Source organism: Diabrotica undecimpunctata, chromosome 1 (genome assembly GCF_040954645.1).
Source record: "Diabrotica undecimpunctata isolate CICGRU chromosome 1, icDiaUnde3, whole genome shotgun sequence".
In the NCBI taxonomy this organism is placed as follows: Eukaryota; Metazoa; Arthropoda; class Insecta; order Coleoptera; family Chrysomelidae; genus Diabrotica; species Diabrotica undecimpunctata.
This window is the reverse complement of record NC_092803.1, coordinates 199411095-199426524: the sequence shown is the minus strand read 5'-3', so window position 1 is coordinate 199426524 and position 15430 is coordinate 199411095. Positions and strand designations below refer to the sequence as shown.

The following is a 15430-nucleotide window of genomic DNA, read 5'->3' as shown; positions in this document are numbered from 1 at the left end:
TCCAAGTGTAGTCTTTGACTTGTATAGAGTCTGATGTTAGACCAGAAACGAAAGAATATACATGTATACCACTTAATATTACGAATATAACAGTCTGTGTATAAAAAATGTAAAAACCTGTTTTTTTTTTAATAAAAACCAATTTATTAAATATTCTACTTACGCAAGATCGCTGGTCCATGGTCGCAATATTCTTGGACGATCGTTGGGAAAAGCGACTATATTGGTATTACCTCTAAGAAAGGCATTTCTTTTTGCAACATTGACAAACGCCTGAACTGGTGCGTCCTTTGCATCACCGAACTTGGTATGATCAACCAAGAATCCCACTTCATCGGTTATAGCTGGTGTGATACCCATGTTAAATTTACGCCTCAGCATTGGACTTGTTATTGAAGGATCTTTGTGACACTTATATCTGATATTATTAAAATTAAATTTATTATTGTAAGAAGTAAAACACTTATAATCAAGAGAAATAAAAAATATAAAAAATAATAAAAGATAATAAAAAATGTCGGTATTGCGTCCATAACGAAGCCATGTTATTGTTGCTTCCTTATAAGACAGAGAAGATTATTTTTCACGTTAAGAACGGCTATGAATAACTATTCTGATGAGACTTTTTAAGTCGAAATACGTATCAATAGATACATAGACGCTTTGAACGTGAAATCAAATCTTTTCTGTCTTTTTCATTTTATTCGGATCTACTCTGTATGAGTACGAGAAACAAATTCGTTAAGGATTTCTGCTTAGATGAATAGACATGTCGTGGAATGCAAATTTTAGATTTCCCATGTCTCTATTAACATCTTCATCATCGTCTGGCCATGCCTTGCAATTTTTAGAAGGCTCCAGATTAAAGCAGAAATCTGAATTTGTTTCAAAACTATCTTACCGATTTTTCTATCAGATGTCGCTGTTGCGTCCATAACGAAGCCATGTTATTGTTGCTTCCTTATAAGACAGAGAAGATTATTTTTCACGTTAAGAACGGCTATGAATAACTATTCTGATGAGACTTATTAAGTCGAAATACGTATCAATAGATACATAGACACTTTGAACGTGAAATCAAATCTTTTCTATCTTTTTCAAAATAAAAAATACTTACCGAACATGAAAGTATGCATTACCAACTTTATAAACATGACCGTTACTTTTATATGTTAAACAGAGACATATATCCGTCTCAATATCCCCAATGGTCGACGGTTTCAACATTAAAAGAACATCAACATTAGCATTTGCCTTCAAGGTCATTTCATCTGGTTCCATTTCGAAGCAGGCATATTTGTGATACTTAAATGTTATCGGCAAATAGCTGGATCCATTTTGAATGTTGAAAGTGAAGTTATATACTTGCCCCACACATAAATCATCTCGGTCAATGGAATGGGGCGTTAATTTAACATTTGGTTCTTCGATTTCTCCGTACAAGCATAAGTTTAGATGATTTGGAAAAAGTGGGAATTCCTTAAAGTTTTCATCAATTGAGTTTAAAGAGCAAATTTGAAATTGCTCTACAAAAAATTAAAAATGATAAATTAATACAACATCAAATATAAAATAAAAGGTTATTTAAAAAGTAAAATTATTGTAACTTAAAATTTCAAAATTAATGGGCAAGGACCACAATTTGTTAACTGGAAAAAGCTTTTTGGGTTCGAAGATAACATCTTACAAATTATTCATAATCTTCTCAACAAAAATTAAAATTCAAAATAATAATTTTCTCAAACTAATATATGTATAAATGAGAATTAAGTCATAAAATGAATTACATACATGTATCGCTAATCAACCATAAAACTGTAACATATAAATTCTATATCAAATATTTATGAATTCTCTTAAAATCAGCCAATAGCTGAATTGAAGTCATTTAACTCAAGCGGCCATGAGTTATAACCTAAAAATGATTAGTGCCCTTCAAAAAGGCCGAGATCCCTTCGTATCTTAGTCGGTAAAAAAAAACAATGATCAGAAGGATTGATGAAATAATGACAAGAGCATTTCCTTAAATGTAGCCTGGCGGTATACGCTTTGGCGTTACCGCCAAAAATGAGAGTTCCCGATCACAAAACTATTAAAAAAAAATTCGCTGCCATAATAACACGAAACTGAAATGCCTCAAAACTTGGTGGTTGGGTTTTATATACTCTATTGCCACACAACTTGAAAACGATCATTTAAACATTTTTAACAAATATGTGAGTCTGTGTTTATAATTTCGACAGAAATTTGTGAGTTTGTTTCTTGTTTGGTAAAAGAAAAAGCAACAGTAATTTGTTGAATTAGTTCTACTCTATCTTCTTCAGTTGCACTTTCTGTTTCACTTTCACTTTCTACATCTTCTTCGGTTATTCCAGGTTTTCTAATTAGAGGTTCATATTTAGGATCGTGAATTGAGTCATCACTGTCACAATCAAGTATATCTATATAATTACTTCCTGTTGACGTTCTTGCTTTTGCAGAAAACTGTCGGACATCATCAGCATCACTATCTCCCCCAAAAGTCAAAATTACTGCATGCTCGTCGTCGATTTCGAACAAGATATTGAAGTATTCTGTGTTCATATTTTTAAGATCTCGATAAGAGTATGATCTTTTTGCCATCCTGCAAAAAAAGTTAACATTAGAAAGTTACAGTACAGTACATTATCTATTTGACGAAATTACTGAAAACGACTTTCGAAAGCGGAAACAAAAAATTTACATTTTTTTATGTAAAACTCAAATAGGATAACCACTAGAGACACTACACTTAAAACTACAGTAAATAGTAAATACAGATTACAAAAAAAATAATAATCATGCGCATAAAACTTAGGAAGTAAAAAATATATTTTCATTTCTTCTAACTGAGAAAGCAAGGTATCTACTTTAAATATTTTGTTAATACTTACTTTATTTGATGTTTGTAAATGACCCTGGATAACAAACAAAATACTGAAACTTGATATTTGTCTCTAAAACAACTGTTCTTTCTTCAACGGATATAAATCTAATAAAGTCACGTACCTACCTCAATTGCTTATAAACAAATAAGTGGCTAAGTAATAGGACACTTTTTTTAGAAATTACGCTGCAAGCACTTGGAGTAAATGTGGCTAAAAATGTAGACTCCAAACGTTTAAGCATATCATCATTACTAATAAAGTTCATTTTCGGACAATTATCAAAGTCGCTTTTGACATTAACGTGGGTGGCTAAATATGTAGCCACTAAGCATTCTAATATTAGTAAATAGTGTGAGCGATAAACTGTTAAAGATTTAAATGGTCTTAAATGTTTAAAGTCCTGCAAAATACAAGCCGGAATCAGATTAGAACTATAACACGCTTTCTCACTGGACATGCACTAGTCAATGGACATTTGCATTCAATAGATCTGGAGACTTAGGCTGTAGACTCTGTATACGACCTAAAATGGTCAACCTTTGAAGGCTACCTAGTGAGTAAAAAAACATACCCATCATAAGCCATGTTTAAGCTGGTTCAAGGTTCCCGAATTCTGCAATAGTTCCCGAATTCTGTATTGCGATCGGTTTGTAACAGAAGCGTTTCGGAAAAAATGACATTTTATATAAAATATGGTTAATTACACGATATATAAAAAAATATGTATAATCTATTAAATAAAAACTCACCTGCATCTACAAGACTTGAAAACGTCTTTACTTCAATATCCTTTCCTGTAATATAATTGCAATTTTTAAAACGGCCAATAGAGGAGATAGAAAGACAAACATGGATAAAGGATTAAGAAAAGCTCATAGACCACTTGGAGCATTAAAGAGACTATTGAAGGATGTGACTATGTCAGTAAAAATAACATCTTCTTTTTTAAGTTTTTTTTCCATTGTAGATATGACAATCCTCATGGCTTCTGTAGTTTCCAAATCAACTGATGTAAGGAGTTGTTTTAAACAATACCATTCGATTCTTTTAGGTTTCTCAGCCAAGATATTTGTCTTATTTCCTTCTGCACTTCTACATTCTCCTTCTTTAATGCCTTGGATAATCTAATTTTTTTTTTCTTCGTTTTTATATTTTTTGGAGATATTGTAATTTTCTGTCTTTTTATTGTTTTTCAAGTTTATGTGTGATTTTTTTTTAACACTTGAATGTTAATAACATGATACAGCATTTAAAAGAATTTAAGTATTTAGCGACTCCACGTCCACAGTTCAACTGCTTAGTAGGAAACACTGTATGTATAACATTTAGCCAACCATATTTTTAAGGCAGCAATATTTCTTCTTCTTCTTCTTCAGCCTTAAGTAATCCAACTTTGGACATAGGCCTCCCCCAAATCAATCCAGTGTCTTCTATTTTGCGCCACTTGCTTCCAGTTGTGTCCTCCGATCTTCTTAATGTCATCAGCCCATATCATTTGTGGTCTTCCTCTGCTTCTCTTTCCTAACCATGGCCTCCACTGTTGTATTTTGTGGTTCCATCTCTTATCCTTCAGTCGGGCATTGTGTCATGCGAAGCTCCATTTTAATTTGGCAAAATGTTCTCCTGCGTCTTTTACTTTGGTTGAAAACCATAACGACCCGAAGCACTTATCGTCAGACATTGTCCTAAGGAAAGCCGCCCTAGAGACGATACACACCAAATACCCAGCACATGAGTGGCTCCACATCTACTGCGATGGATCCTCGATGCCGGACTCGGGAAGAACAGGAGCAGGATATGTCTCAACGTTCTTCAAAGGCTCTATAGCTGTGGGTGCCCCTCTCACCAACTACGACGGCGAAATTGCTTCTATACACGAAGCTGCAAAAAATTTTGAGAATTTCCAACACCCCCAAAAAGTTGCCTTCTTCATCGACTGCCAAGCCGCAATCCTCGCCTTGTCGACAAATCGATACACCGACTGTGCCGAAACAATATCTTGCCGCGTCCAACTATCGAACTTGATGGAAAAAAGGTTGCTAATTACTCTACAATGGATCCCTAGTCATGTCGGTGTTGAAGGAAATGAAGCGGCGGATGAACTTGCAAAAGAAGGCACTACTCTTCCACAGCCCCCTAGCTTCCAATCGTACACATCAGCAAAGTCCACCATTAGAATAGGAATCAAAGCGAAGATAAAAGAGCAGCAAATACAAGCGGGTGCTGGAAAATCTTGGGCCCACCTAATAGAGTCACCAATCCCTCGCAACTTGCCGAGACCCATTAGTGTAGCCGTGTTCAGAACAACTACGGGGCATGACTACCTGGCCTCCCATCCACATCGCATCGGCGTCCGCGAAAATGACAACTGTCCACTATGTGATCAGCCTAAGATGGATGCTGCTCACCTTCCAGAGTGCCCAGCCCTGAAAACAGACCCACCCGAGGAGTATGAAGATCGCCTACGAGAAACGGCTCGTCTATACTGGTCAGCGCGCCACCAAATGGCTAACATGTCAAGGGTGGGCGTTGGCTAGTAAGTAAGTAAGTAAGTCTTTTACTTTGGTTTTGCTTCTAATCCATTTGTTTGTTTTTTTGTCTATAAGTCTCACCCCGAGGATTAATCTTTCCATCGCTCTTTGTGCTTTTACTATTTTATCCATATTGGACTTGGTGAGTGTCCACGTCTGTGAACCATACGTGAGTATAGGGTGGATACACTGATCGTAAATTCTGGTTTTTAAATACTGTTCTATTTTAGTGGGCAATGGGTTATGAGGCAATAATAATGAAGTATTGAGAAATATAGGAAAAGAAAAAGAAGTAGAAATAATGTTGATAGTTACCTATGGATGAACCAAATACATATTGTCGCCTGGACTGCAACACCTCGCATTTGAAGGTTTTAGTAAATTTTACTTTTTATTTATTTCCAGTTGTCCAACCCATAGTCATAATAGCCAATAAACTCTCTGTAGAGTACCTTAGTATAGTAAGACCATTTTTAATATATTAAACTGAAACATCCGAAACATTATGGGGCTGAAACAAGGTGCAGAGACAAAGCTGGGCTAAGATGACAGATATTTAGTAGACAAAGAGATTAACATTCTCAAACCCAAAAGTCAGAAAAAGTAGACAACTACCGAATAAAAGATGGATTAATGATGTGGAAGAAGACCTTAAGATTCTAAGGGTCAGAAGATGGAGGGAAGTGGCTAGGAATCGGTAGGAATGGCGACTTTTCTGCGAGTAGACCATGATCCACAACGGAATGTTGAAGGTTGAGGCTATACTGCTGGGCTGTAGCACTGTTAATACTGATAGTTTTAACCTTCTGAACATTTGGTTTAAACTCAGATACAAGGTTTTGCAGTTCGAGCGACGATATTATGTTTATACCTTTTATTACGCCATCTCGAAAGTTTACTTTTACGATTTTAATCATAGCAATACAATATTTTTGAGTAAATGATCTTAATCTTCTTGGAACAAATCTGAAAAATTAATTAAACCACATATTTATTAAGATTATAGCCTTAAATTAAATAAAAAAAAACATGTTACAGTAGGCCGTACAACAGACTAGAGCGAAGATTTATGCCACTGTATTTTTATTATTTATTTATTATTCAAATTTTAAACAAGATATATTAAAATAATTTAATAAATTATTATGTTTGCTCCTAACACCACCTGGTGTCATATTAACAAAGTATAAGTTTATACGTTGTTTACTTCTGACAGAGCTGTCAAATTCAGACAAAAGATTATAATTAATAATAAAATAGAATTAAATATCATTTGATAGCAAATATAATTATTATATAAACTAAATAATATGTTTAAAAACAAAAATTGTATTTATACGATATTATTTTAAAACAAGAAATGTCATAAAAATTTAAACAAATGATTCAATATTTTTATTAATTAAATTACATTTATGACTTTCAAAATTTTGACAATCGAATCGTGCGAATGGAATCATTTATTGATAGATATTTGTTACTTCTCATTTAATGTCTACAGAGTGTTTCAAAAAAAGGTAGCCCCGTCTCTAGGGTAGGTAAAAAACAGAAAAATAATTGGGATTTGCTTAATAAAAAATTTTTGTAACGCCATCCGTTTTCAAGATACAGGGCGTTGAAGAAAAAAAAATTTTTTTGTAATGAAATTTTTTACGAATATGTTTTGGAAGCTGATACATCCCATGAATATGTTTTTATATCTGATTCTCATAGAGGGCGCTAGTTACACGGATCCTACTAAGTATTAGTCAATATAACTTTTTTAAGAGTATAATTATTAATCAATTTCACGTAAACTTAAACATCATTCAATTTTACACGAAAAAGGTACTCTTGGTAAAACTCGATACTGTGTACCGTTTTCGGAATATTTTGATTTGAAAATTATGAAGTAATAATTGATGCTGGTATAAAATAGTTAGTAATTAAACAAAACTCACAAGAAGAAAATTAAATTAATGACTAAGAACATAAAATAAAATTCAATTACAGTAAGTGTTCAAAATGCCCTCCGTTTTCGCGAATACACAAGTCTATTCTTTTTTCTAAATATTCCATTAACCTTCTAAACGGTAGAGGATCAGCTATGATGTCATTAAATTGACGTTGAATTCTTTCTTCTAATTCTTGGCGTGAATTTACCTCTGTAGCATAGACTTTTTCCTTAATATACGACCAAACTGCGTAGTCCAAAGGGTTAAAATCGCATGACCGAGGAGGCCAATGAATCGGAGCTTCTGCACCTCTACCAATCCATCGATTCGGAAAATGATTACTCAACCAATTACGACACCTTCTATCAAAGTGTGGTGGAGCTCGTTTAGCGTTAAATCTTCTAATAACCCGAATAAGGAATTGTTTAAAAAATCAAGATACATGTCACCATCTAAAATTTCCAGGTAGAATATGATAACCTATTAATTTGTTACCTAAAGTTGCTGCCCAAACATTAACTTTAAATGAGTGTTGGCAATGTGATACCCTTTTGACTCGTGGATTTTCATCACACCAGTAGTGTGCATTATGGGAGTTAAACATACCTTGTCGCGTAAAGGTGGCCTCGTCCGTAAAAAGAATGCATTTTAAAAAATTTGGATTGTGGGCTGTCCTTTGTTGGAATGTTTTACAAAAATCCACTTTAACCGGTAGATCATCTGGCAAGAGCTCTTGAACTTGTCTGTAATGATAAGGATGTAATTGCTGTTCTTTCAGTATCCGCCAAGTACTTGAAGAATAAGTATTTGTTTGTCTTGCTATATTCCTTACGCTAACTGTTGGATCTTAATCAAGTAAATTTAAAATATTATTTTCTTTATTAATTGTTCTTGTTGTTCTTAGTCTACCAGTATTTATTTTATTTGGTCTCACATTCCCAGTTTCTCGACAACGTCGTTCAACGGCTCTAAATGTTTTTTTACTTGGTAAGTTTCTTCTAGGAAACTTTTCTGCATAACGTGTCACAGCTGCACTAGAACATCTTAAACATTCGCCTAAGGTTAATAACATGTCAGTGTATTCAACATTTGAGTACATTTTGTTTTGATTTTACAAATAACAAGGTTTCAAAACTCTAATTATTGTTGATTTATCGTCATAACAATCAATAAATGTAAGATTTCCATGGCACACTTGGAGAAAATAGAGGTATACCTATTAGAACTGTATCATTACTACCAGCATCAATTATTACTTCATAATTTTCAAATCAAAATATTCCGAAAACGGTACACAGTATCGAGTTTTACCAAGTGTACCTATCTTTTTCGTGTAAAATTAAATGATGTTTAAGTTTACTTGAAATTTTGATTAATAATTATACTCCTAAAAAAGGTATATTGACTAATACTTAGTACGATCCGTGTAACTAGCGCCCTCTATAAGAATCAGATATAAAAACAAATTCATGGGATGTATCAGCTTCCAAAACATATTCGTATAAAATTTCATTACAATGTTGCCAGTAGTTTCGGCAAAATCGTAAAAAATGCGTAAATTTTTTTTTCTTCAACGCCCTGTATCTTGAAAACGGATGGCGTTACACATTTTTACTAAGCAAACCTCAATTATTTTTCAGTTTTTTACCTACCCTAGAGACGGGGTTACCTTGACATTTTTTTTTAAACACCCTGTATATGTTTGTTATTTTTCATGCAGTTTTTAATTTAAACCTGCTTAGAATCAATATATGATGACTACAAACGAATCAGTTAAGAGTAGTGAATCGATGTGAAGAACCGCTATGTTGTGACGCTACCCGTGACGACGCCATCTTGTAGCACTAGTTCTGTGACGCTCGCCTGCTCATTTTACTATAGAGCAAAAGTAATACAAAGCCAGAATAGAGGATTTGCTTCAATATCAGCTTAAAAATCGAATGCTTTCATTATATGTCTTTCTGCTAAATTGAAATTCTAATTTAAGAACCATAAATCCTGGAGTATCCCAGGATAGTGATTTGGGTCCATTACTTTATTCGATGTACACCTACGATAAACCAGTATTCAACAGCGCAATAAACGCTACTTTTGCTGATGACATAAGTATATTAGCTGTTGATAATGATAAAATTAAAGAAAAATAAAAATTTCGAAAAAGAAGCGTCGGTCGGCCACTTACACGATGGGCTGACGATTTAGGAAGAAAAAATAAAAACTGGATGAGAGTGGCGCAAGATAGACGAGGTTGAAAACACGAGGAAGAGGCCTATGTTCAGCAGTGGAATTTTGAGGTTGGGTCATGAGGATGGTAAAGACAGACTTCGTAACCATGTGAATGTGGAGGCGATTTATATATCCCGGAGGAGAACTAAACCTTTTCAGTTGGTGTAAAATCTTTTGAGTCAGTGTAAATGTTTTAGGATTAAAAGCAGAGTAATGTACGTGTTAAAAGTTATGTTAAAAATTGAGGAAAAATCAAGAAACATGAGATTAAAGTCTTCAATCACAATAAAATTTTCTTACCTAGATACTGATGTGTTATAAATTGATCTGTTAGAAACTATTAGAAATAATTGTTATTGTTGTTTTATATACACATAATATTTAAATGCACTAATTGTAAAAGTCTTTAGTAAAAATTTATATTTATCCTATTACCTAACAATAATAGCAGCTTTGTGGTTTTTGGTTAGTCTTCCTTCTTTTGGCGCCAATTTAAAAAACCTTAAACTATTGTCAGTTTTTCTAGCTTCATCTAATTTCTACAAAAAATAAGAACACAGTATAAATCAAGGCCTTAGCACTTAAGTCATCACAAAATACAGAAATATAGTAATACAGAATAACTAAAAAAAAATGATTGTAACGCAACATGTTGACGGAAAACTGAGACTACGTTATCAAATTTTCTTTAGTACTTACTTTTTCTTCATTTTTATATATCGCCATGGTACAGAACATCGTGTTAGTGGAACTGCTGTTTTTTACTACTAGGGCTCTTATGCTTTCTGCATTGTAGTAAGTTTTGGGAAAATGGATAACGATCAAATCAAAGTTGCTAAATGGATGTTCTAATTTTAATTGTGGCATAATAAAAGTTCCCGTAATATAAATTCTTTGTGGGGGGTCGGTTTTTATCCAGAATTCTTTTAAAAATTTGCCTTCCCGTGAGCCGAGTATTTCTACTCTTATTTCTACAATTTCAGAAGGCTGGAAAGTTATTATAGGTTTTAAAAAAATAATACAAAGGTATTTAAGTGATATATGGTTAAATAAATGAACTTTAATCTAATAAAAGGCAGATATCGAGCACAGTAGTTTTTTATTAAATCTTGCCCAAGTACTTTCGGTCCTAGAGCATCTTCAGGGGCATTTCGTCAAAATTAAAGGCTATCCAACAATTTTATTAATGTCATAAACATTAAATAATACATTTACACAACACTAGACAAATGAAAAACGAAACCAACGTCGAACAAGTGGACAAATATGCATACCTGGGAACAATGATTAACTCCACAAATGATTACAATCAGGAGATAAAAATAAGAATAGAAAAGGCTAGAGCAAATTTCAACAAAATGAGAAGAGTTCTATGTACCAGAGATTTAAAACTGGAACTAAGAGTTAGGTTGGCGAGGTGCTATGTTTTTTCGACTTTATTTTATAGAATGGTATCTTAGACCTTGAATGCGACATCAATGAAAAAACTGGAATCATTTGAGCTGTGGGTGTACAGAAGAATTCTGAAAATATCATGGACAGAACACGTCACAAACAAAGAGGTTTTGGGAAGGATGAACAAAGAAATGGAAATTTTAAATTCAGTAAAAACAAGAAAATTAGAATATCTCGGACATATTACACGTGGAGATAAATACACCTTGCTCCAACTGATTATGCAGGGAAAGATCCAAGGAAAGAGAAGCATAGGGAGGCGTAGAATGTCATGGCTGCGCAACCTAAGAGAGTGGTACGGATGTACATCAAATGAACTTTTCAGAGCAGCCGTCTCAAAAGTCCGAATAGCTATGATGATTGCCGACCTCCGCCGCGGAGATGGCACTTGAAGAAGAAGAAGACAAATGACAAACAGTTTAATATTATTTTAAATTTGAAGAAGCTTCATAGTGGGTGACAGCAGGAGAGATAATGTTAGCGTTTTTAGGCATATTTAAAATGCGTTGCATTTGTTGCCAAAACTCAAAATAGAAATTTCATGCTATAGGTTTGAAGATTAGGCTCTAACAATGGAAATTCTATAGTGACCGTGGAAATTCTATATATTACGGAAATGAGCAGCACCTATAGTGAAAAACGGCGTTGTTTTGAAAGTCACTGCCACTACTATTTATTGTTTCAGGTTACATAGGAGTTTGTACATTCACGTAACAAAAGTTATGCTAATTTATCCAATTTTTTTAATAATTTCTAAAATGTTCGTTTAAAATCATTACTGTTTTTAAAACCATTACATCAAAAAGCTAAAAAGATTTACTGCTATGGTAAAAGATTTTTGGTACATTTGTTTATTATTACACGTTAAAAAGAGGAAAAATTGTAAAATAGAATAATTTTTTGGTAATTTTTGGCAAAAATGATTTTACAATTTTTAGTTTTGCTTCAACAGGCTTTTGTAGTGGACAATACGTGATAAAAACGTCAAACGGATTTAATTATTAGTTGTTAAACAATTCAATTTGTTTATCACAAACTTGAGAAAATTAACAATTTTCTGTAATGCAAAACAAAAAAAAATTGTTAGGTATTTATACTGTCAAAAACAAATTTTTTATCATTTTCCTGGACTAATAATTTTGCACTGTAAAATAATATTATGATTTCTTAATGAAATTATTGCTTCTGGTAATTATCAATTAAATTATAGATATATTTCTTTAACACAATTATCTATAGTTTCACACTAGAAAAAATAATAAAGTAATTAGATGATAATTATATATCATTATTGCGGTGGCTGTAAAAGGAATGTATAATATTACGATAAAAAAAAATTACAATAATTACTTTCTAATAGAAACGTGATTACTATTGTTATGAAAACATGTCAATCCAGTATAAAGTATTTTTGGGATATCATTATTTGTTTAAACAATTATTATTATTCTTCTTCTTCTTCTTCTAATGGCGCTACAACCCTTTGTGAGTCTTGGCCTGCTTAACAATGTTCTTCCATTCTGCCCTGTCGGATACTTTCCTTCGCCAATGTCTGATGTTCATGGTTTTAAGATCCATCTCTACGTCGTCTATCCATCTTTTACGGGGCCTTCCTCTTGTTCTGGCTTAACTCTTTGCCTGATAGTTTCGACCTAAATATTAACACCTGTAGCTTCAAGAAGTTGCCTTTGGAGCTTTTGATGATATACTTCGGGATTTGTTCTTCTTCATTTCATTCATCATCACCCTGTAAACATCTCGTGCTGGACATAGGTGTCATAGCTTAGTAACCATAGCTTAGTAACAGCTTAGTAACAGCTTAGTAACAGTTTCAGGCCCATAGCTTAGTAACTCTCTTCCATCTCTTGTCTCTAGCTTCTATCCTCCAATTTTCTATCTTCTTTTCTTGTAGATCTTCCGCAACTGCTTGCCTCCATCTTCTCCTCGGTCGCCTCTTTTCCACTTATCTTCCGGTGTTCTCCATGCTATGTTCTTTACCTCTCTACTGCCCTCCACTCCAACAAAATTACCTAGCCCCTGCAATCTTCTACTTTTGACAAAATCGCTTAGGTATTCTCCCTTCACCGAAAATTTCATAAATTTTAGCATTTGTTCTTCGCTCCCATCCTATTTCTGCCAACTTTCCTTCAAAAATTCTTCTTAATATTCTTCGTTCCCATATTTCAATTTTCTGTTGTAGTCGTTTTGTTAATATCCATGTCTCGCACCCATACGTTAGAGTAGGTCGCAGTAGGTCTCGATACCACTTTCGATTTTATTATTCTTTGCAAACTGTCTGCATACTTGTTTCCTTTTGCTATTCGTAGATCTATTTTCTTTTCTTCTTCGCATTTATTTGTCACAAGAACTCCCAGATATATATAATCCTCCACGTCTTCAATTTCCAGAATTTCTCTCGCTAATGCAATTTCCATATTTAGTTTTCTGAATTTCTTTTGCTTATTCTTCAGCTCCATGTATTTTGTTTTATTTATATTTATCTGTAATTCCATATTTCCTGCGGCCTCTAGAAGATTCTTAGCTATTTTTTCTAATTCTTTTCTACTCCTAGCCAAAAGTACAATATCATCAGCATAGGCTAGACACTGGTGACTCGTATTAAATATTGTTTCCACTCTAGTCATACAAACGTCTCTTATTATCTTGTCAAGGGCCAAATTAAACAGCGTGTTGAATAGAGGATACCCTTGTCTTACACCTTTCTGAACTCTAAGTATTAGCTCTTCTTTCCAATAATTTTAACTGCGCTTGAAGTGTTCTGAAACGTTAAGGTTTTTAATAAAAAACTACAAAAAATAAAAAAAATATCTAATAAAAACTACTTTTACCTCTATTTGAGGAACTTTATAACATACAACTTTAAAATAATGTAACATGTAACTTTTATTTATTTTCATTTTAATAAAACGAATTTAAAAAACAGGAATAATACAATCGCTAAAAATTAATCACTTGGCTTGGGATTACGATTATTGGTTTATTATGCAAGTTTGTAGTGTACGACGAATCTGTATTTACATGTGTATACGAGTCACGGCGACGCGACAAGACGTTTAAAATTAATTTTCTTATCGGGGGCGTAGCTCAGATGGTAGAGCGCTCGCTTAGCATGCGAGAGGTACCGGGATCGATGCCCGGCGCCTCCAAATCCATTTTGTTTATTAATTTACAGAATTAATCAATTAAAAAATAAACTGGATCACTTTTTCCGTTATATCTATGAGTAGGTACACTGTATGAGCGTGCGACATCACGTTGCTAGATGCTACAGGGCCTCCAAATATTTTTTGCTTACACTAATTTACAGAATTAATCATACAACAAAAAAACATAACTATTTAACCACTTTTTATGTTATCTAAGTAGTCCGTATCAGGAAGAATAGCTCAGATGGTAAAACGCTCACTCAACATACGGAAATTAGCGGTTTCGATGCCCGACGCCAATTAATCTATTTTATTTAGTAATTCACAGAATTAATCAGATAAAAAAATTAATTATATTAGCTTGCTAGTTATCTTTAACTGCTGATTATTAGGGGGCGTAGCTCAGATCGTAGAGCCCTCGCTTAGCATGCAAGAGGTACCGGGATCGATGCCCGGTGCCTCCAAATCCATTTTTTTTATTAATTTACAGAATTAATCAATTAAAAAATAAACTGGATCACTTTTTCTGTTATCTATGATTACTCCATATCAGGGGGCGTAGCTCAGATGGTAGAGCGCTCGCTTAGCATGCGAGAGGTACCGGGATCGATGCCCGGCGCCTCCAATTTCATTTTGTTTATTAATTTACACAACTAATACATTAAAAAATAAACTGGATCACTTTTTCTGTCATCTATGAGTACTCCGTGTCAGGGTGAGGTTTTAATAGATCTTAATTGCGTTATGTTTTCAGAAAATATTAACATTTTTTATGTACCTACTTTATAAACTGTAAAGTTAAATTGTAAAATTGCTAACCAGAAATAAAAAAAAGTATGTATAATAATAAGCGTTAAGTAGAATTTTCTTTGTATAAATCTTCTGCCAATTATTATTTACAGATGTGCTGAGGAACTTGAACAGTCCATAGCAAAGTAGCTATAGAATTAAGAAGAGTAAGTTTGGCAGTGGCGACGCCTGACTTTTTCTAAAGTGTTACTAAAACTAAATAAAAAAAATTTTTAAAAAAAAATTATTTTGAACATCCCAAAAATATAAATTTTTGTTTTATTTTAGGTACTTATTTTATATTATTTTACGTACTGGGCTTGGCGCCTGGAGTATCGTATGACTAATCCAAACCTGTGGGATAAAAGTAAACGAAGTTCAAAATTGACAAAGAAAAAAACAGAATCGTAGAAAGAGGGTTT

At 33.4% G+C, this 15430-nt stretch overlaps 1 protein-coding gene and 2 non-coding genes across 3 annotated transcripts in view; 2 read left to right on the top strand and 1 right to left on the bottom strand.

Annotated features, from left to right (window-relative positions):
- The window catches only part of LOC140432842 (cilia and flagella-associated protein 47-like), a 76761-nt gene that overhangs the window by 41219 nt on the left and 20112 nt on the right, over positions 1-15430 (bottom strand). The window contains exons 5-10 of the mRNA XM_072520976.1: positions 10297-10584; positions 10033-10136; positions 6309-6403; positions 3656-3700; positions 1118-1526; positions 164-418 (exon numbers count right to left, since the gene is read on the bottom strand). Of these exons, the coding sequence (XP_072377077.1) occupies positions 164-418; positions 1118-1526; positions 3656-3700; positions 6309-6403; positions 10033-10136; positions 10297-10584 (1196 nt within the window). The remainder of the gene's footprint in view (positions 1-163; positions 419-1117; positions 1527-3655; positions 3701-6308; positions 6404-10032; positions 10137-10296; positions 10585-15430) is intronic.
- TRNAA-AGC (transfer RNA alanine (anticodon AGC)) lies at positions 14147-14219 on the top strand. The gene has a single exon. It is a non-coding gene; the product is annotated as a tRNA-Ala (tRNA).
- Positions 14772-14844, top strand: TRNAA-AGC (transfer RNA alanine (anticodon AGC)). Its single transcript has one exon. It is a non-coding gene; the product is annotated as a tRNA-Ala (tRNA).